Raw genomic sequence first — 23,957 nt, 5'->3', positions numbered from 1 at the left:
TTTTTCCTACATGTTATTTAGGAAGAACTTAAAATGGAGTTATGTAAGAAATATATAAGCCTTTTAAATTTGATCTTTCATTACTGGCATTAGAATCTAGTATACTGGGAAGGAAAATGTGTAAATAGAAATGAAACAAACTATTCAGAACTGTTTAAGATCATGTATAAAAAGTTATACTTATTTTTCTGCCTGAAAACTGCAATAAAGTAATATGACTTTTTAATATTTTACCTATTGCTAAAATTTATCTCATTCTCCCATATTTTATTATGCTATATAAGATATGAGATTTGGGAAATCTATTAATTATCAGAAATAATATATGTTATAAACAAAATATATAATTTAGGAATGGAATAAAGAAATAATGAAATACTATTTGGGAGTTTTTTTTGTGTTTGAATTTGTCATCATGCATGCCTTTTCTGTCACATTTTGTTCTTTTCTAGGATTAGGATAGGTAAAAAATTATGAGATGATTAGGAATTTATAACTGAAAAACAAACAGACTTTGAAAGAAAAGGATATTCCAGATATTCCATTTGGTATTTGTAAACATCAAACTCATGTAATTTCATAATTATGGAAACTTCTTAAGAAATAGTGAGTTATAAAAGAACACATACAAGTGGCCAAGAAACATACAAAAAAAGCTCAATATCACTAATCACCAGATATATGCAATTAAAACCAAGTGAGATACCATCTCACCTCAGTCAGAATGGCTATTACTAAAAAACTAAAAAAAAAAAAAAAAAGATGTCGGCAGGGGCACAGAGAAAAGGGAACACTTTTACACTGTTGGTGGGAATGTAAATTAATACAACCTCTATGGAAGGCAGTATGGAGGTTTCTCAAAAAAATAAAAATAGAATGAGCATTCATCTAAGTAATCTTACTACTCAGTACCTACCCAAAGGAAGAGCAATTGTTTTATCAAAATAATGCCTGCACTCATGTCTTTATCACAACATTAATCATAATAGCAAAATCATGGAATGAATCTAAGTGTCCATCAGTGGATGATTGGATAAAGAAAATGTATATACACACCATGGAATACTATGCAGTCATAAAAAAGAATAAACTAATGTTTTTTGTAGCAACATAAATGGAACTGGAGACCATTATCCCAAGTGAAATAACTTGGAAACAAAAAAATCAAATACAACATGTCCTCACTTGTGAGAGCTAAACAATGGGTACATGTAGACACGTAGAAGGAAATCACAGACACTGGAGACTCCAAAAGAGAAGAGGTTGGTAGGGGATGAGATTTGAAAAATTACCCATTGGGTACAATGTTCACTATTTGGGTGATGGGCACACTGGAAGCCCCAAAATCTCCATTACATACTATAACCGTGTAATGAACTTGCACATGTACCCCCTGAATCTATAAAAATAAAAAAATATTAAAACTAAAAAATGTAGTCACTTAAGCCTTACATCTTTAGTAAGCACTAACGCTTATATCTGATCTTCTGAGAAATTACCTGGGGGAAAGAGAAAGGAAGGAAGGAAGAAGGGAAGGAAGGAAGGAAGGAAGAAAGGAAGGAAGGAAGGAAAGAAGGAAGGAAGGAAGGAAAGAAGGGAGGCAGGGAGGGAGGAAGGGAGGGAGGAACAAACGAACGAAGGAAGGAATTGAAAAAAGAGTACGCTCAGGATCTTGTTGCTTGGGAGAAAAATCTAACCTTTAGATGCTAGCTCAAAAGTCTGCTATGCTAGCTTTCAAGTCTGATATGAATCACAGCTCCTCATTTGAAAACCTATTAAAAGTAGCAGCAAGGTTAATAAAGAGCAAGCTAAATCTCTTGAGAATAACTCAAGCTGACACTGAAATGTGTGCTGTCACAATTTTGCTCTGTATACTTAGACACACAGCTATTTGCCTAGCACTGGGGAAGGGGAGGAGCAGAAACTGACTCACAGTTCGAGATGTTGGAGGAGCTGAAGGACTTGTTAGGGAAACCATCTCCTGGATTGCTAATCGAAGTTTTAAGCGATGCAGTGGATTGCTGATTCCAATTTCTCTCTGGATCTCAGTGTCAGATAAAGCAGACATGATGGCACCACTCTTCACGTTGGCTCGGCAGGCTGCCACGTACCATGCTGGCATTCCCAACCAAAGCTGTTAGATAGGAAAAAATACATTAACAAATTATAATAATAATCATTTTAGTGTCCCATATGCTAGGAATTATTTTATGTATCTTACATACATGACCTCACCCCATGAGATAAAATGTTATCATTATTTTCCCCAGAGGAGATAGATGCACAGAGAAATTAAATGATGTATTTAAAAACACCAGGGAGGCAGGGATAGAAACAAGATTTGAAATTGAGACATGCTAGCTCCAGAGACTCTATTTTAACTAATTCATATTACTAGTGGTAAAAGTAATGGCTGCATGGCACCAAGTTCCCCTTTGTATGTAGGGACCAGAACGGCTACGAGCCACATTTGATAAGGGACTCAATTAATGTTTGCTTAATGAGTAGCTTCAATTTATAATGCTCCTTTGGAATTCTGAGTGAAGAGAAATTCTGTCAGAGAAAGAGACAGCTGTGCCACATCCAACCATGTGATTTCGATCAAAGCATGCAGTGTAGCTAAGCCATATTTCCACCTACCTTCCTATACCATGTGAAAGATGTGTAAACTTAATTAGATGCTATATATGAAAATGCCTTTTAGAGAGTGAAATGATGTGCTAAGAAAGAAGTTAAAACTCAAATCATTGAGAAACTAAAGAAAGCAACAAAATTAATAATGCATCAGAAATTAGAGATTTTAAGGCTGGGCACAGTGGCTTATGCCTGTAATCTCAGCACTTTGGGAGGCCAAGGTGGAAGGATCACTTGAGGTCAGGAGTTTGAGACCAGCCTGGCCAACATGGTGAAACATCATCTCTACTAAAAATACAAAAATTAGCTGAGCATGATGGCGGGTGCCTATAACTCCAGCTACTTGGGAGGCTGAGGCAGGAGAATCACTTGAAACTGAGCAGCGGAAGTTGCAGTGAGCTGAGATCAGGCGTTTACACTCCAGCCTGGGGACAGAATGAGACTCTGCCTCAAAACAAAACAAAAGAAAACAACAGCAAAAAATGAGGCCAGGCTCGGTGGCTCACGCCTATAATCCTAGCACTTTGGGAGGCCGAGATGACTGGATTGCCTGTGCTCAGGAGTTCGAGACTAGCCTGGGCAACATGGTGAAACTCTGTCTCTACTAAAATTAAAACAAACAAAAAAATCAACCAGGCATGGTGGCAGGTGCCTGTAATTCCAGCTACGCAGGAGGCTGAGAGACGATAATTGCTTAAACCTGGGAGGCGGAGGTTGCAGTGAGCCGAGACCGTGCCGCTGCAATCCAGCCTAGGCAACAAAGTGAAACTCCGTCTCAAAAAAACAAAAAAGAAAAGAAATTAGATATTTTGATTTTTCAACTTTGCTGTGAGGCTCTTGAAAGACAATTAAACCAGCAGTGCTATTTACACAGCACAGGTCTGGTGCACATCTCAAGCACTGGGTGAATGCCAATCACAGGCATTACATTTTATCACCTGAATAACATCACTTAAAACAGGAATATTCTCCCATTTTCCCCCCATCATTAGTTATGAGTAAGAAGTAGAAAACACAACAAAAAATTATCAGCTTACATATTTGTTTTTGAATGTCCAAAAGATTGATTGATGTTTTTTGCTATTTGTTGAAATAAACAGATTGAACAAAGGAGAGAATTATGAGAGTGAGGAAAAGTAAGTGAGACAAAGAAGAAAAACTATAAATCAGCAAAATACAGTGCCAAGAGCTCTGGACCACAAATCAGAAGACCTGAGCCCTAATTCCTTTCCAGTCATTTGTGAGTCATGTAACCCATTTAAACCTCAGCCATATTTTCCTCATTTGTAAAATGACGGAATCAAGCTTGATTATTTCTCTCTACCTCCTGATATCCATTCCCTTCTATAATCTCCTTCCTGTGGGGGTAGGCTTGGCCCAGTGATTTATTTCTAATAAATAGCTGATGATAAAAGTGATGGGATGTCACTTTCCAGTTCAGGCAATAAAAAGACTGTGGCTTCATTCTTGCTAGTCCCCTCCCGCTCTCTCTTTCCCTCTGAGCTCTCACTCTGGAGTAAGTCAGATCTCAGGAGCCCTATGAAGAGTTCCATATGACAAGGAACTAATGTTTCTGGCCAACAGCCAGCAGGAAACTGAATCATGACCCTGACCACATGAATGAGCATGGAAGTGGATTCTCCCCAAGTCCAGCCTTGAGATGACTGCTGCCCTGGCTGATACCTTGATTGCAGCCCTGTGAGAGATTCTGAGCAGAGGCCATCGCAAAGCTATTCCCAGACTCCTGACCCATAGAAGTCATGAGATCATAAATGCCAAACTTGGGGGTAATTTGTAAACAGCAATAGCTAAGCAGTATAAGCATCCTTTTAGTTTAAAAATTCTACAATATTAAAAGATTGTCTCTTTTGAAAAAAAAATGCCAACAAATGAAACTCTTTGAGTCAGTGTGGACTGGGTTGTGATAGAGATAAGAGAAAAGAAGGGGCAGACCTAAGTACAGTGTGTGACTGTACAGATTATGCTTTCTTCCAGCAGGTTAGGCACAAATAATTGACCTTGACAGGTACATTGTATATGACGGAAGACAGGACTTGACAATTTAGTTTATAAACTCAAACTGTTCAAAATAACGAAACAACTAAACATGTCTTCTTTGGACCCTAATGATTTTTTTTACCGTTGTATTCTAAGATATTTGGATTTCCACACTAGTTAACATCACCCAAATACCTGCCAATACATTGTTACCAATGTCATCCATAATTAGACCTTAAAGAGTCTTTGATGTGGATAAATGGCGTGTGAAGCATGGAATTCTCGCCTACACAAAATTCTTAACAGGCTGTGCACTCAAGGAGGAGCGAAAGGAGATGAAGTTAAAGCTTTCATTCATTGGATCACTCAGTTCATTCATCTTGTTTATTCAATTTCATAATTTAAGTTGCATTAGGAATCACATTATAGGCAATTTCTGTGTACTCGGAATAGGTTTAATTAGCACGAACTTCACTGTCTGTCATCTCCTATCACCTTAAAGTCAGTAAATCTGTTTTTTTTTTCTTTTTATCTGAAGGATTTGTTTGTCGCTTGCCAAAACAGCAGTGAACTCTCTGTCAAACTGCAGCTCATTTTATCGGAGCAAAAACTGAACAAAGAACTGCTATCATTTCTGAGGTGTGATTTCTTAAGCATTTTGTCTTGTGATTGAGTTTTTAAATATAGTAATTTTAAAGACATGGTTGAAAGAAGCAGCTGATCGCTAATATCTGATGGCTAATATGCTAAATTTCCCTGTCTGATGTGAAAGAATAAAGTAAAAGCAAAATACAGGCATTTTTCATTCAGTGCAAGAAAAAATACAAAGCATGTTTCTAGATCTATCTATGTAAGTCTATTTTTAAAACTAAAATGGGCTTTAATGTTTCTTTATTGATTATTTATAATTTTATAATCCAAGACCATTTAAAACAACGTGTATAATTACCTCTGGCAGGCAAGGAAAGCCTGGATTCTTCTTTGCCCTGACACAGGCATATCCTAGCAGCTACTAGCAGCTCACATAGAGAACTGAATAGAAGGGGCAGTGAACAGTACTGTTAAGTGACACAAAAGAGCCCTTTGTAGTCAAATATGTAGTTCCGTCAATGTCAAAGTCGGTTTCTGCTGCCTCCCACCCTGTTCAGATATTCCCTTATTTTTCCAGAACACTATGTTGTACAGGAAATGCTGAAAATAGTTCTTCTTTTATTGTAGCATTCAGTTTGGACACAGAAGGGAATAAGGGGTAAGTCTTCTGTTTAATCCCAAGTGTCTAAACCTAGCCAGTCCCTAGGCTTTAGAGAATTAGGTTCAGGGACTAAATTACAGGAAAAGGAATGTCTCTCTGTAAATCTAGGTGATCTTACTATCTTGGATTACAGAAGTGCTGAATATGGAGAGGGTCTTCTCTGTAACCTGCTAATGAGGAAGGACCTTGGCCTAATGGATGTGAATGGATGTTTTCTTGCAACAATAAAATTTTGTTTCTTCTCTTGCTCTAGAAATGAAGAAAGTGTGATTTAGAGACACTTCCTTTTATCCCACTGCATGCTTTCTTCTACTACAGTCACAAAAAAGTGTCAGAGTAAAATCACAAATTTATTCCCTAGTAAGCAAATAGTCCCTTATGAGCAATTCCAGACTAAGGAGATGCTGTGATTTCAGAAACTTGCCTTTACCTGTCTCAAAAAAACTATCAACTTAGTAGTGATTGATTTAAGGGCCTCCTAGTTTCATTCTCTTACCTCTAGCCATGCAACCACAGTCGGTCCATCCCACTGGGCAAAAGGTAATCCCTTTCTCCGAGCTTCTTCAAGAAGTTCATGCCTGAAGTATATAGCAAAGATTATTAGGCAGGTATATGGAAAAATATGGCTGTGATTATTTTTAATGATAATATTTTAAAATAACCAATCATCCTTTACAAGATTTTTATGATACAATATAGAATAACAGAATTCCTTTTTCCTTTGAGTAACACCCACACATCATCCATTGATTTTATTAGGAATGAAGCATTGACATAGAAAAGTAATTTTCCCCAACATTTATTCATGAAAATTAGAACATTAAGTGCTAATGGAATTAGAAGTGGAATTATATTACCAGCAAATATCTTATCCCTTTAATGAGAAAATGGCCCAAATATTCATATTCAAGTATGCATTACGGGATCTAAATGTGGCTTCATCCATCTGCCCTGCTCTCTTTGCCTTACTATCTCCATGGCAAAGAAAATGCTTATATAGAGAGGCAGAAGATAAATTTGGTCCTTTTAGTCACATTCTAGTCATGTGGTTGATTTTAGTATGCCCTGTGGGTCCAGGGGTCTATCTTAGGAGTTAGTTATTTGTCTAGACTGTAAAACTACATCTCATTTAGAGAAAATTCCAAGGTAAATTGATTTCTAACACTCAAAAGCAATGTAAGGTGTCAAATTCAATGGTACACTTGTTTTTATCTATAATCACTACTGTTTTAATGAAATTAAAATATCGTAATAACAATAAATGGTTGTTTTGATAACAAAAAAATGCAAAAGAACCCTGAAAAATGCATCTATAATTTCACTGACCCTCTTACTGATTTTTAGAATTGACATCCACTTACAAAACCAATTTGAGATCACTCATTGTTGAGATAGTAGCTATGTGCTTTCATTGAAATTCAAATTGATATATACCTGGCCAGGAATATATTGGAAAATACATTCTCTTTACTTTAGTATGCCTTGATCTTACACACAGATGATAAAAACATGGTATAATAATTGCTTTATTTTGAATGTGTATGTTTTATACTTAGGAATATTTTGTGAAAATCATTTATGAACTCCCAAATGGATAATTTGATTATTTTCTACTATTAATCAATTAGTTACTGTGGTAGACTATATTAATACATTAAGATATATAATGAATAAAATGCCTTTCAACACAGAGTTTTCTATGTTAGTAATAAATGCTAACAAAAATGCATTAAAAAAGGGGCAAAATACAAATTTAAGTTATAGTGGCTGAAGAGACATTAATCAGCTGCTGTTTCATTTGAGGGGATAGAAGTGTTAAGTTCTGCATGTAAGCTATTCAGCACCCGGGAAAGGGAACAGCAATACCCTGTGCTCTGAATCTAAAAAAGTAGAGGCACTTCCTCACCTGGCTTGCTCTATCATCCTTCATTCCCTCAGGTCTCCCAGTGACATTCCTTTAGTGAAAACCAGTTTCAAATAGCTTAGCCTCACTGTGACAGATATATGTATAGAAAGGGATTGAAGGATCAAAAACAAATAACCTATTAGGTACTTATTGATCACCTGTTGTGGACTGAGACTTGTGTTTAGTGTGGAAAATAGATATGGGTCTAATTTCCCAGGATATCCCTGTTAGATGGACAAAACAAACACATGAAACTGTCTGAAAACACAATACAATACAATATAATACAATACAATACAATACAAAAGAGCTGCTAACATGAAAACTTGGTGATGTACCCTCTGAAGTATGTCATTTTAGAAAAGGGGTTAATAGCCATTGAAGGTGTTGTGAAGGCATTGTGGCAATGGAGCTGGCTTTGAAGGGCAGGTAGGAAAGAGGTGGGGATGGAATTCCAAGCAGGAGAAGCACTAATGGGGAGGTATGGAACTTAACATGAAATATGTGGAAGAAAATTACGGTAGGCCTTCACAGAGTTAAAGCACGTTGTAAGAGTTTTAATGTTACATCCAATAGGGAAAGGGACACTTCTAGTTATGTCATAGGTTTGTGACATTAAAAGGGAAGAAATAAATTTACATTTACAATTAGTTTTTGCTTCACATAGTAAAAAAGCAAGTAAATATGCACTAATAACCTAAGGAGCACGTAACATTTTCAGAAGTGTATTATATGAGTTGTACAAAAGCTATTTTTAAATATTAGAATGCTTTCGTTTTGAAACTTCTGACTAGTTCCCTAATAAAAATCTCACTAGAAAGGCCAGAGTGATCCTGTTGAGTCTGATCATGTAACTTCTCTGTTCATAACTCTCCAATCACCTCCTGTCTCACTGGAAATAAAAGCCAAAACAGCTGCTACAATCTAACCTACCCGCGCCACCTCTCTGACTAAACTCCCATCTCAGGCAGCAACAGTGGCCTCCTTGCTGTTCTTTGGAAACAACCCAGACCTCTTCTCTGCCTCAGGATCTTGGCAGCTCACCTGGAATGCTCTTCCCCTCTATCTCTACATGGCTAACTCTCTCAGCTACTTTAAGTCTTTACTCAAATGCCACCTGTTCTCTGAATGTCTCCTCTCCTACTCCCTGAAAACCCCACCTGAAAACTCCAGTAAGGAATTTCTTATCCCCATTGTTTGCTTTATTTTTCTCCAAGGTATTGCCCTTCTAACATAGTATATTATTTACTCCTCATTCTGTCATCTGCCAATAAAATGTAAGCTCAGGGAGGGTCTGTGTTTTCATATGCTCTGTTCAGAGATGAATTTGAAGTCTAGAACAAGGTCAGGCACAGAAGAGGTACTAAATAAATACTTGTAAATGTTAAACAAAATGCCAATCAGTGTTTATATTTAGGTGCTTCTTGTTTCAGTAAATTGTGTTCTATAATGTTTTGGTTTTGTAGTCCAAATAGCTTTTTCTATTTTACCTTATAACCATGTACAACATTTTATGTTTTAAAGAACAAATTTTTTTCTTGCATCTTACCTCCACTTGAGCTTTTATTTCCCACTTTCTCACAATAGTGCTGATTCTAGCTGATCCCAGGAGTCTGATCTGTTTGGGATTCCTGGTGAGAATTTGGTTAAGAGGCAACCCAATGTGCTCAAATAGTTCTGTTCTATGAACAGAAGTATTGATAACACAATTGTTTGGGAAATTATTGAGCAATCTGGCCACTGAAAGAGTTTTATTTTCTTGGGTTTTGTTTTGTTTAAATCACAAACTCTAATAACAGGATGACTTAAGTAACAGCAGTCTAAGAAAATGAGATAAGGGAGCTCAAATCCTTTGGTCTCCAACTGTTAGGGCAAAATCTCTAGCATCTGTCTTAGGGCTGACATACTTGAGACTGGAAAAATGGATCAGATGGGAGGGATGGCTAGGTTTTACACCAGGACTGTGTACTACATGATGGTAACTCCAGATGTGCTTTTCCTTAACCTGAGAGAAGTATCAATTATGTAAAAAAGAACAGCATTGAAATTTCCAAATCAACATTGCCTTGCATTATTATTTTTAATTATAAAATAATCAGCACTATACAAAATTTATAAGAGGCATATATCTAGGCATGTTGGCTTGAGAGAGAAGTAATGCTAGAAAAATAAAGCAATGTGGGCAATGCTATAATAGTTGGAAATAACTGAATTTAATACATGATGACATGCTAATAGATTATTAAGTGTAGCACTAATTAGATAAGGGCATGCTTATTCTCATCAAGTTTTGGAATTACTGTCAGAAAAATAGTGATCTGAACTGTATAAGAAATCCTAAATGACAAATTGACTTGGCACAAACAAGTCTTTTGGATATACTGCTGTTCTCCGTTCAACCTGTCAATGTACGGAAAGGGATTTAGTCTGGAATGGATTTTCTTTGTAGCCAGAATTCAACTTTTTTTAAAGGTGAAGTGACAGTTCTTCCAGAAAAAGAATGTGATCACTTACCCCAGTACAAATTTAACTCTGAAAATTACTCTTTCCCTGTTGGCCTGAAGAATAAGTTTAGTGTGTTTTTAAAAATAATTTCGGACAATCAAATATTTGACTATCTTTTCCCAAAGGATCACTTGTACATCACTAAATTTCGGGGCATATATTTCAGGTTTAAGATTCAGAATATATTTTAGAGGACATCAGCTGTACTTCCTTTTAGAGGAAGTGTCAGGCATGGAGGTGTTATCACTTGTGTCAAAACACAAACAAGAAAAGTACTAATTGCAAGAAACAGTTATTTTGAATCAGTACAACTTCTGAATCATTGTGCCTTTTTAAGAAACACTTCAATAAAGAATGCTGTTAGTATCTTCCATAGGCCTCAGGTTCTCCTATTATTGATATCAATAAGTTACTGTGACTAGAAAGTGACATTTTAGGAGGCCCAACATGTGGTGGGCACTCAGGTCTGTGAATAATTTGCAAGTCCATATCCAAATGTGCAGAGGGAAGCCTGCACTTGCTATGCCTGAACTGAAGACAGGAGCAAACAAAGGGTGTGCAATCAAGAAATGACTAGACTCAAAAATTTCTAGATAAAAGATCAATAGGGTCTAAAAAATGTATATAAATTAGAAGCATTGGCCAGGCTACAGATTTCCAACTTTTAATGCAGACTAATTAAGCAGGCAGGTGCAACTTTGGTTAAATGACTAAATCCAGATGGAAATGCCTGGATTTTCATTCTTAGGTTTAAGTTTCTCCTTAGCGTTTGTAGTTGTGGTCTAATTGGTATACGAGTACAGTCTCTGGCTCCCATCTCTTGCATTTGCATGCCATCACATGCCTCCATGCCTTATCTCCCCACATACTTTGTCATGATTTTCATGATTCAACAAAAATGCTTCCTTTCTACATCCATCCTTCTCTTGCCCTGGAGGCAATATTTACCACTTTCATACATAGGCCCCATAGTACTAAGCAATTTTCTCTATAGTATCTTTTATGTTTTATTGAATTTGTTGGTTCACAAGTTGTGATCCCCGACTCCATGGGCTTGACAGCAGAGACTTTGTACGTTCTGTGTCTGAGTTGATCAGAGGGTCAGTCATCTGATTTGTATAGACCTACTATGTGCCAACTTTTGCAGCAAGCAAAGAATAAAGCCAAGTGAATCTCTGACCTCAAAGACCATACATTCCAGTGAAGAAGGAAGATTTGTATAAACCCATATACACATAAATAAACAAAATAAGTTGAGCCATTGATATGTGTTCTACAGGAGGTAAAATAGACTAAGGCAGTAAAGTAGGAAATGCTTATAGTGTTCTGGGGACGTAGATGTCTATGATGAGGCAACATTTGCGTAGAAACATGTACGTTGAAAAGTGGCAGGGAGTAGGAGTATGGTGGAAATGTTTTAAGCAGAAACATAGTATAAAATTCCTATTAAAGGAGTGGAATTAAATGTTTGAGCAACTGATAAAAGCCAAGAAAGGCCAGTGTGACTGGAGTGAATTGAAGGACATGGGAGTTGGTGGTGGAGGAAGATGAAATTGGAGACGTAGACAAGAGAAAAGCAAGATCATGTTGGGCCTTGGGAGCTGAAGAGGAGTTTATTCTAAACACAATAAGAAGCCATCAGAGGGTTTAAGCACAAGAACATAAAATAATTTGTACATTATGAAGACATTTCTGGCTGTTGAGGATAGCACGGACTTGAGTCAGGCTGGAGTTGTCATCTAAGGATACAAGTTAGAAGGTCGTAACAAACCTGCACATTGTGCACACGTACCCTAAAACTTAAAGTATAATAATAATAATTAAAAAAAAGAAGGTCGTTTCAATTTTCAAAAAGAAGATAATGGTTGCTTGGTCCTGAGCTGTGGCAGTAGAAATGGTGAGAGGTTATTGGAATAGGGATTCAGGCACACAGCATACATTCAATAAATCATAACTGAATGAATGAATGCATGACAAATTAACTTCTTACCAGCTATGTGTTTTTTGTCTATGTACTTAATCTCTTTGAGACTTAATTTTCCCATATTTGAAGATGATTATAAATTGATCTCAATTTATAAGAACTAAATAAGATAATACTTACAAAAGCACCTAGCAGCCAATATGTATTCAATAGATACTAATTTCCGTTCTCCATTTTTTTCTTATTTTCCCAAAGCAATTCATGGTATGTGCTACCATCAGATTAACCTCCTTAAAGTAAACATTTATTAGCTTACTATATAACTCAGTAAACATTTATTAGCTTACTATATAACTCAAATTTCTATAATGGCTTTTAATTTACTATTGAAAGAATGGCCTTTAAGGTCATTCTTGATCTGCCCCTAAATTGTTTTTCCAGATTTACCTACTGTATCTCTTCTCTCTAGCTACACTGGATACTCACCATTCTTTGCACTTTACTTCTTCTGTTCTCCTGACTTTCTCTCCATTTGGAATGGCCCTTCCTCAATTCATACCATTCAAATTTTCTCTGTCCCTTGAGTGATGCCACTCATATCACGTGCAAGACTCTGGTAGGCAGTTCACTGTATGTACACAGCCTTATTTCCTCTACACTATAATCTCCTGCAGGCATGAGCCATGTCTCAACTATTTAAAATTACTTATTAGACAATCCTTTCCATAAATAGTTATCCTATTGGCAACTATATTGGAATGGTAAAACTTGAATTTGTTAGTGTTTATATTTGCAATTCTGAAAAATGAAATTAATTAGTTACTCAAAAAAGTCACAGACCATAGGGAACAGTATGTCTCCTCCTCATTCTTTCCACTGTGGATGGTTTATCCCTGTCAGTGAAAAGAGATTTTATTCACAGACCGCTCACTTTCGCACGATATTCTGGGATGCCAATTTGTGGTATGACTGTTCAAATACCATACAGTACTGTCCCCTGTCACTCATGATGGCCATTTCATTCACCTTCTATTTGATGCCTGTCATTTTCCCCTTCATACTTTCTAATGTATCTTCCTTTATTTTCTATTGTCACTGCTACCACAGTTTTTTTCTCAGCCTTTAATTGGTCCTTCTCTCCAGGCTTCTTACACTGACATTAAAGAAAAAAAAATCTTCTTGGAAGATAGACTTCATGGCAGAGTGGGTGAGAAAGTGGCTCCTAAAATCAAATTGCTTGAGCTTGATTCCTTTGCCTGTCCTTTTGGGCTCTGCATCCATAACAAGTCACTGTGTTTTGCTGTGATTCAGCTTCCTCATGTGGAACATGAAGCTGATAACCCATCTAATAGGGTTTTTACAAAGGTTTCATAAGAAAATATGTGTAATATGATTACAAAAGTGCGTCACACAAAGGCAGTGGTCAATAAATGTGAGCTTCTTTCTTTCTGTTTTTTTTTTTTTTTTTTTTTGGCAGAGTTTTACTCTGTCTTCCAGGCTGCAGTGCAGTGGTGTGATCTCGGCTCACTGCAACCTCTGCCTTCCAGGTTCAAGTGATTGTCCTGCTTCAGCCTCCTGAGTAGCTGCGATTATAGGTACGTGCCACCATGCCTGGCCAAATTTTTGTATTTTTAGTAGAGATGGGGTTTCACCATGTTAGCCAGGGTGGTCTCGAACTCCTGGCCTCAAGTGATCTGCCCACATCAGCTTCCCAAAGTGCTGGCATTACTGACATGAGCCACTGTGCCTGGCCAGGTTTTATTTTAAATAATCATAGCACTGTCCTCTAAAGCCCCTTCAGTCTTTCCTCAAATGTCTAAAGGATTATTTTTAATCTTCATTACAAAGAGATTCCTGTTTAATCTTGATTTAATTATCTAATTACCTTTCCTTCTAACCAGAATTGAAAAGTACTTTCACAGTTTGTGCATTACCAATTCCACCTTTGCAAATACCATTTCCCAGAGCTGATAAGTTGATGGCTACTTTTTCAACTATCAACAACCTTGTGTTTACTTAACTCCTGGCTTCCCTTTTATATGAAATATTTTGTGATCAGCCCAATCTACAATTATCCTTTTCTCCTTTAAAACTAGGAAGCCTGTAGTGTCAATCTCACCCATAGAGATCATTGGTTACCACCATGTGCCTGGGGCCTCATCTCCAACCGGAGAGTAAAATCCTGGAAGTAAGAGTTTGTTCTTCAACCATATCATGCATCTTTCTTTGGATGCTCTAGTCAAGAACATCTTTTCAATGACTGCTAAATTGTAATCCAAAAAACTCACAATGTTGACAATCACCTAGGATCCTTGATTATAGGGCATTCTTAAAGTATTCTATATTTTTATAACTTCCAACTGTTCATTGCATCTTAAAAAGAAATAAGAATTCTGCATCACAGTTACCCAGGTTGGCTGCAGAAAAGATTACAATGTTATATCTAACATTCAGAAAGACATTTTGTCGACTGACTGAATACTGCCAAAGCTTTTGTTTAAGCCCTCATCAATTGACAATGATGGTGATGGGTCCCTAGAATCTCTCTATCTCTCATTTGGTAACTTGTCCCTTCCAACCTCCACTGAGACCTTCCTAAACACAAATCTATTTGTAAGACTCACCTGCTTAAAAGCCTCCCCCACTGTCCTCAAAATAAAGGCCAAATATCTTCTATGAAGACCCTTCGCGATCTGGCTGTCTCCCTGGCTTTATCTGCTCAACCAACACTGAAATATTTGCTATTACCCAAATACCTCATTCTATTTTACCCCTCCACGTCTTGCTATATGCCCTTTTCTTCAGCCAAGAGCATCCTTCTTCACATCACCATCATAACAACTTTAACTTATCCTTCAGACGCAACTCATGCTTTATTTTTTCTATTAAGATTCCAAGTCCTCTCCCAGGCAGAATTAACTCTCTCTTCTATGCAAATGCCATAACTTGTATCTGTTATACTTGTTCTTATTATACTTTCACTTAAAATTTAAAATGTAATCTAAATATAATTAAATAAATTGTATTACAATTTAATACAGTAAGTGATATGATTGAGATACATCTAATGTGCTCTCCTGTTCATCTGAACCAGTTCATATTCTTATAAGATGAAATATAGTGGTTTGAAAGAGCAAAGGTTCTGGATGCAGACAAATTAGGCTTTGGATCACACAAAACAATAACTAATGTGCATGTATCACTTACTACCTATGAAGCACTATCCTAAGTGTTTTCATGTGTATTAACTCTTAATTTTCATAATAATCCAATAAGATACATATTGACACACATTTGCAGATGAGAACACCGAAAAACAGAGGCCAGTTGGAGTCATGGAACCGTCGAGGTGCAGAATCAGAATTTGAACCCCAATAACCTGTCCACAGAGTCAGCTCTCTTAACCTCCATGCCATCTCTTAGCCAATTAACATTTCTGAAATTTTTCATAAATGAAAAATGAGGATAATAGTGCCTTCCTTATTGTAAGTGTAAAATAAAATAATGGTCTCCTACTTTTCTTTCTTTTCCTATGGTTCATTTGTTTTTAGAAGTGGCATACATTTATTTGACTTCCTGGTTAATACATAAGGTCTTTACCTTCTTATTGTCACACATTTCAATCCTCAGCATTATAAAAGAACAAACGAACTGTGGCTTTTCTTTTCTTGTTATTCCCTAGTAATATCAGGTTGTACATCTTGGCCAGAGAAAAGTTAGCCTAGTTTAAATGAATGAGATAGAAAAGTTGAATTTGTTGCCATTCGTTTCATTTCAACTGATTTTGTAATAACCATACAAAATAATTCTCTGGTTGAAAAATTTACCTTCAGAGCTACTGATTTACTATGGCACATAACAAGTACTTACTGATAAAACCAGAAGAAATAAATATGTGGCTTGATAAGAATGAAGAATAAAATATAAGTCAAATAATGTGACAATGCAATATACTTAATTTTGCATCACAGAAAATAAATCTTCCTTACACAATAGTAGCAAGAAATGTACATAGACTTCACACTATTATTAATTGTAAAATGTATATTGTTTCACTAAAATTCAGTATTCAAGAGGGTAAATAGGATGTAACCTCCTCAAATTTCAACCAAACAATGGGCTTATTATTCAGAAATCCATACTCGATTAAGTTTGTGAAAACTAAAACTACGTATTTGAGAAGCTAGTTGAAATTCTGGTCAGCAAATGTGAACAAAGTATGGTGCCAACTCAATTATTTTTTTTAACATCTGCAAGCTGAACATGTATATCTTAGTTAACATAATTATTCTAAACAGAAATATGTTACAAATTCCAATCAGCTGCTTCAGAAGATTGATTACCTAACTATACATATTTAGCTTCATAAAATTAAGAGTTTCAAATTCAACATTAAATTTGAGTTGATTTGAAAGCACAGCATACTGTTTGTGTATGTGCAAGTGCAAGTGTGTGTGCCTGTGTATCCTATTACTGCATATTTTCACATTCGGTGAAAATGTATGAAAATCCATGACACATTTAAATAGTGTTTTATTCAGATTCCAGTAAAACATGCTAGGCTGTTTACATTTCAAATAATTTCATTACATTGAAACTAAAATTCATTCATATTTAAACCGCTTATCTTTAAGCTTCTCTGAAATATAGGGCATAGTCTCAGGAAAGAAATGTATTTGTGAATTGAGTTGGGAGTTATGTAATCTCCTTCCTTACTGTATTTTGAATTTAAGTATTTTCAAAGCCATTAAAAAGGTATAAATACCCCCCTGACACACACACATACACACAAATATGATTGAATCATACAATTATTTCTGCTGTTATTGAAAATGAGAGGGGCTTATATTACTCCCAATTAAACAATTTCACTTTTGCAAGACACCATAGTCTGTACTTTCCAGTCACTTCCTAATAGTAATTGGATAGTAATTGGGGACCTACTGGAGAATATTGTAATTCTTCAGATTATATGAATACCATTTAGATTAGATTGCTCTAGTGTTTCATCTAATTTTAAGCCCCCTTTTACTCAGTTTGGAAGTTTATAGTTTGTATGCTTCTGAAGGTACAGATATTCTCTCATAGTGTGTGGGAGACAAGGAGATAATAATATTAGTAAGTACAAAGAATATGTCAGTCACTCAGGGGCATGTAGCAAATAAGTGGGGAAGATGGAATTTAAACTCTATCTTCTGATTCCTAATTCAGTGTTGTTTGATCCTCACATCTTCCTATGTCATCTTCACTATGTTGTACTATCTTCCCTGATATATTATCCAAAGCTCTCTTTTAGTAATTGTACTAGGGAAATGGTGTTAAGGTCCTAAAAAGTTCGAGGAGCATGTGTAAGACAATAAGAAACTGAATTGTAGAATGAAGTCCATTATATCAGTTTCTTACAGTCCATTAATAAAAATGCATCATTCATTCATTGTTTTTCAATATTTCATTCAATAAGGACTCAGGGGAATTAACTTTTATTTCTTGAAATTATTTTCCTCAGAAAAATTAAAAATCATTAGAAAACAGAAGACAGAATTTATATGATGACATGAAAACTGTGCTTTAAAACTCAATGTCTATAATATTTGTTATTTTCAAAAAGAGCTTACGATATTCATTTGGCCAACATGGTTGATGAGTACTCTAACCAAAACCTGCCTTGCATTTTTAAGAACACCTTACTAGAGCTTTCCTTAATTCCTCTATATTGTAAAATATCCTGACTGAAGCAAATACTACATCACTAAATCATTTTGGCAATGGCAACTGTAACTTAAAATTATATTAAAAATAATATAAACCTTACAGTTAATGAAGTAATATTACAAAGTACAAGAATTTGTATTGGCATACAAAATATTTATATAGCCAACTAGTAATATATTTAATAGTTTCCTGGGTACTTGTATCTCATTGTAGTCATTTTATTGATAAAAAAAAACACTGCTTTAAATTTAAAAGCAATACCTTCTTCTCAGTCCAAAGTGTTTCAATGAGCTCACTATGTTACAAATGCAATAGTCTACACCAGTGTAAATATTATTCCTATTTTATTTTACTTTTTTACTTTGAAGTCAAATTTGTGTTAGGAATAGATAAATACTCAAATTTTAGCTCAAAGAAAAGGATTTAAAATTTGAAGCCATTATCTGAGTAATTCAGGTTTTTAAAGCTTTAGAAATCAACCAGTAGTACAGGAAACAACGGGAACAACACACATTCAACCAAAACCAAGGATTATTCTTGGCTCTCTATATGTAAAAGCTCTGCAGGGAAGAACAGCATTTAACCCTTTTCAGATATGTGCCGTTCTATTCGTTGATAAATAAGTTTGTCTCTTGAACATAACACAGGTGGAGCATTAAGAAAGGTAGAGGTGGCCCGGCGTGGTGGCTCACGCCTGTAGTCCCAGCACTTTGGGAGGCCGAGGCGGGCAGATCACGAGGTCAGAAGATCGAGACCATCCTGACTAACACGGTGAAACCCCGTCTCTACTAAAAATACAAAAGTTACATGCCTGGTGGTGGGCCCCTGTAGTCCCAGCTACTCGGGAGGCTGAGGCAGGAGAATGGCGTGAACCCAGGAGGCGGAGCTTGCAGTGAACCGAGATCGCACTGCTGGACTCCAGCCTGGGCAACAGAGCAAGACTCCGTCTCAAAAAAAAAACAAAAAAAAAAAAACAAAAAAAAGAAAGAAAGGTAGAGGCAATTCAGACAGGCAGCACAATCAGTAGTACCTGAGTGGTCTCAAAGTATGACTTAAGCCTGGCTGCTTGCCACATTGACCCTTTGGGGAATTACTTGAAAACCAGGGTGAAGGCAGTCTAGAATGTCTTTTGACATGTGTATAATAAAACTGAAGAAATGCAAGTGCCCAAAAGCTCACATAATTAATTAAAATGTGAACATTTCTCTGAACCAATGATTCCTTTTACTGTGTGGAAATAAATACACTTCATGATTTTCATTTCAGGTCAGAGGCAGTGCAGCTTGTGTTACAACTCAAAAGAGTAATACTTTGAAAAAAGAAAAAAAAAGATGGCGCTGAAAATAAACATGTTCAGCAGCCATTGTGATTCAACTTACCCAGATGTGCTTTTCATGAGATGGAGAAGGACGGATGGAAAAGAAAAGCACACAAATGTTAATGGATACAGTTCAATCCAAAGAAAACCATGGAATAAAACAAGAGCATTATTTAAGATGTGAGAAAGCTCAGGTATGAGAAAGACATGGTGCCATTTTGTATTTCATCATGACACACATACTCACTGCGTCGAAAAGCATAGTCAGGCTGAGGGTAGTTCTAATAGTTGACCAATAAGTCTATGTCTTGAGTATGAGCCACTCTGAAACATGCATGACCACATTTTCCCAGCCTCGAGTACATCCCAGGAGGAAATCAAGGAATCTTGGTAAAGGACATTCTTTACCTCAGGCTACTTCCATGCTATTTTACCAGTAGAAACAATAACTTATTAATCGGCACTTAGATTTTTATATAGCTTTATAAGCCTACTGCTAAGTCCCAAGAAAAAAGAACAGCAGACATTAGAATGGGCAGCAACTTGAAGTGAAGAAAGTCCTTCCTACTTTGAGGATCTGAAAATCTGGATTCTATTTCTCATATACAATTTGGTCAAAATTATTAGCAGATTCTGATCTTCAATTTCCTCAACATAATCCCTAGCAATAGAAATGTGTAAAGTCCATTCCAGATCCGTAAAGTTATTATTCCAACCAATGCTGTAATAATAATTACTATTTTGGTAAATATGTATGGCTAGTAATCAGAACATAAGAAAGTGTAAAAATGTCTATTCCTCTTCTTCTGTGGCCATATTATTTCCTCCTCTATTTGACTGGCAAAATAAACATCAAGTTTGTGCCTACTGTGGCTCTTTCAGTAGTAGAAATATTTAATTATTTGAATAGGTGTTTATAAATGCTGTTTTTGGGAAAAATCCATAAATTATATTGGTTCACCAATATTACCAGAAATCATCACTAAAACGACACTGATACACATATAGCTTTTGAAGAACCCACTTGCTCCCTGGATGTAGTAGAGGCATTGAGAAAATATGGAAGTTAAATAATTCAACAAAAATCCATGAGAGTATTGTTTTAAAAATATATTACAAGCATAATAGCCTAATTATTAAAAAATAAAATTGTTACTACAACTCATAAAACATGTTCAATATAACAAAATAGAAAGCAGAAATTCCTATGTCAGAAATTAGGCAAGTTAGGGCATCTTCTTTTTTATCGCACAATTATTATAAAGAAAAGATTGATGTGCAATGGAACACCCTGCACATGCCTCCTCTCAAGGCATTCATTCAGAGAAACCGTGTACTTTTTATTAAATCGGCACTTTGAAAAAATGCACATTTTTGGCCTTAACTCCACAGCATCTGTGGCAAGCTCTTTAAATTTTCACATAAACAAAAATATAAATGTTCATAAACACTGGCACTACACTGTCCCAAGAAATTTATCATATTTTTCACATCATACACCCCACAGAAATAAAATTAAGACCAAAAGGAAATAGTTTTTAGATGTTTAAAGTGGTTTTCTTGTCAACATACCTGTGAACTCTATGATGAGCTCTGAAAAAATAGGCAATTTCTGAGCTTTCCAGGAAAATTGCCAAAAGCATTTGGGACTAGTTATCACCATGGACAACATAATCTTTCTGAGCCTACTAGCTAGCTAAGAATCACTTCTCTATAAAACAAGTTGATTAAATTTGCACATAGTGAAGCATTAATATTTATTAGATGTTCTTTGATCATTTTTTAAAATAGAAAACTTACACAGTATAAATACCTTAAAATATAAAATATAAGATAACATATGGAAATAAACAGAAAACACAAATTTAAAAGATACTGCTCAAAAAGCATTGCACAAATTTCCAATATTTTTGTTATCAATTTGTATAAATTATCTGATTTCTCATAGTTTTTATGAGTTTCTTCTCTTCCATAGTAAATAAAGTTAAGAACAATTTCAAGCAGCTATATCACTTTAGAATGTTAAGAATTTCACCTCATGACTTTCAAACAAATGTGTTCTGCAAAAGACAAAAATCTACAGTTATGAATGACCCATATTTTGTGCTAATATATTATAAACTTCATATAGGAGGTAATATATATTTGCAGAGAATTTTTTTCTGATTAATTTTTTGTATTGTAAATATTGATACAGTCTTTCCTACAGATATTTATTTATAGTAGCATACAGCCTCATTATTTTTCTCTCCGTGTCAGAAGTGTCAAGGCTATGTTAATAGTAAGAGAGATTCTGTCAAGAATAAATATTCTTCAGTGAAAGGCCATTGTGAGTAATTGGCAAATAAGTTTTAATTAACATGAAAAAAATAGGTTATGTTACCATCTAATGAACGAGATCAGATCCAATTATTGACATTATGTTTTCCTTGCCAGCATCAGCATATATCCAGTCAGGAGACGAAGAAATGACCAGCAAACATACGTCTTATATTTCAAAATGAGAGCCTTCAACTTTTCAGTTTCCTCACCTTGATCTTCCAGATCTCCTACAATTGAATGAACCTTCTTCTGTTATAAACTAGTCAATTCTGGATTGAAAACTTCAAATAAGAAACAATTCATTAAATGAGTTGTATATTTGGAATATAATTGACTCTTGCTTTGTAAGGTTCAAGTTGGTGATTCAGAAATATTTTTAAATCAGTTATTAACACAAAATTGAGTAGTTAATGGCTCATAACTGAAATGGAAAAGTAAAATAAATAAAGATTTTTTTTAATAGGTGAAAGTTGAGAATGTTTAAATGCTGATGGGGAAAAAAAAGACAGGAGCAGAAGTCGAAAGCAAGGGGAAATTCCGCATAAAATGACTAAGAAAATGGAAAGGGATGATCTGAGTAAAAGAATAGCCTAGTTTTCTACAATAAGACAGATGGGGCAAGTGTTAGTGTATACTTGGCATCAAGCAATTCAGGGCACTTGGATGGTTTCTCTCTCTCTGTCTCTCTAAGCTAGAATGTAAACTCGTCAGCAGAAGATACAAGTTTGAGGAGAGTGGAGGTCTCTAACAAGAGTTGCAGAGAGTAGAACAACACTAATGAAAGAAAACTCTTGGGATTACTAGGCAGTGCTGAATTTCACAATGAAACTATTTCTAATTTCTCTGCTGTAATTTTCTCCAACAGCACAGATGTGCCAAAATACACACATGGAGAAAGAAAATTCATCGTTGGGTGTGGTTGTTATATGTAGATGTGACCAAATGAAAGTGGAGTGAAGAAATTTAACAAATTTTGAGGGTGTTGAAATTATGGATGTGATTTAAGCTAAACAAGGAGAGAGGGGAAAACAGAAAGGGGATAATGCACTGGGAAAGGATAGAGGTTAAATAAAGATGATAGAAGAAAAAGTTCATAAAGCAAGATCAAAGGTGGGAAGACTGTGATTAGCAAGAAACGAGATGCTTTAATTGGTAAGTTTGAAAAAAGCATGATTTGTGGTGATGACAAGATTCAGAATAGGACCATGAAGAGTGTCTGACTTGGGGTAGTGAACAACATTGGAAGCAATAAAGTTGTAAAATCAAAAGGTTAGTTTGTGAATGGGTGATCTATGTGGATATCAGAGCATACCAGGGTGACGTCAAGAACTGCTTAAAATTCCTACTTAAAGACAGATGATGGGGCCTTTAAAGATAAATATTTAAGCATGTTTCTAGTGATTCTTATAAATGAAAGAAATGGTTCAGAAGTTTAAATGTGGTTCATCATCACATTAAAAATAACTTTTCTGTAAGTTAATATTGACTTCAAATAACGAAAGTATTTGAGACTACTTAAAGGAGTTTAAGAAATCTTTATTGCTCGAAGAATTTTGTTATTCATCTGCCTAGCAAACCGAATACAGTTAAGCCTCAAATTAAAATTTCAATTATGGAGAATCTGAACTAAAGATATTTAATTTTATGTTTGTATATGTGTGTACAAAAATATACTTACACACACACACACACACACATATATATATATATATAAAGTCTTTTTGTATTGAACATTTTATCTGTAAAATCCTGGCAAGAGAAAGACTATACGTAATTATTGCCCTTCTTAGAAGTGTGGAGACGAGACATTTGCTTCAGGAATGGCTCATTTGAAATAACTATGGGAAGAAACTAAATCTCCAAAGATCTTATAAAAAAATACTATACAAAGCTTATATGGGATTTTATATTAACAGGAACAGACATGGAAAATTCTAGATTAAGACGTCAGCATTATATTTAAATATACTTTGATTTTTTTCATTTAAAAAGCCATAATTATTCTTGCTATTAGACACTCTCTTGTAAGTTTTACTGGAATGAATAATTTAGATTGATTCAAGCACATATTTAAATTCCTTACATGGCTTATTTATTAGGGAACATTAGTATTATTATATCTTATTATATCAAACATTGGAACATTATGTGTGGCTAATTATATCAGAAAAAGTCAATTTTATAAAACAGCTACGTCTTGTGTTTTGAAATCCTCCCCATCCCCACTCTTTAAAAGCATGACTGGTTTGAATACATTTGTTGCTCATTTTTAAGGATAGGGTAGGGTCAGATAAGAAAATAATTATTCTCTAGAGGAAAAAATATGCTACCCTTTCCAAAGTATAAAGAGACTGGAGAATTCTTCATTCACTCCCTATATAGACCA

The 23,957-nt window shown here is 35.4% G+C and overlaps 1 protein-coding gene across 23 annotated transcripts in view; it reads right to left on the bottom strand.

The window, feature by feature from the left end:
- Window positions 1-23,957, bottom strand: part of PPFIA2 (PTPRF interacting protein alpha 2) — a 510,037-nt gene that overhangs the window by 35,049 nt on the left and 451,031 nt on the right. For 13 of the 23 annotated variants that reach the window (XM_030819900.1, XM_030819901.1, XM_030819898.1 and 10 more), the window contains 3 exons: window positions 19,311-19,319; window positions 6,381-6,462; window positions 1,934-2,134 (listed from right to left, as the gene is read on the bottom strand). In XM_030819900.1, coding sequence (XP_030675760.1) covers window positions 1,934-2,134; window positions 6,381-6,462; window positions 19,311-19,319 — 292 coding nt within the window. The remainder of the gene's footprint in view (window positions 1-1,933; window positions 2,135-6,380; window positions 6,463-19,310; window positions 19,320-23,957) is intronic. The other 10 variants (XM_003259605.3, XM_030819902.1, XM_030819904.1 and 7 more) reach the window with 1 other exon arrangement.

Source organism: Nomascus leucogenys, chromosome 10, assembly GCF_006542625.1.
Source record: "Nomascus leucogenys isolate Asia chromosome 10, Asia_NLE_v1, whole genome shotgun sequence".
NCBI classification, from domain to species: domain Eukaryota; kingdom Metazoa; phylum Chordata; class Mammalia; order Primates; family Hylobatidae; genus Nomascus; species Nomascus leucogenys.
Note: the sequence above shows the minus strand (reverse complement) of the source record. Positions and strands in the feature narration are given on the sequence as shown.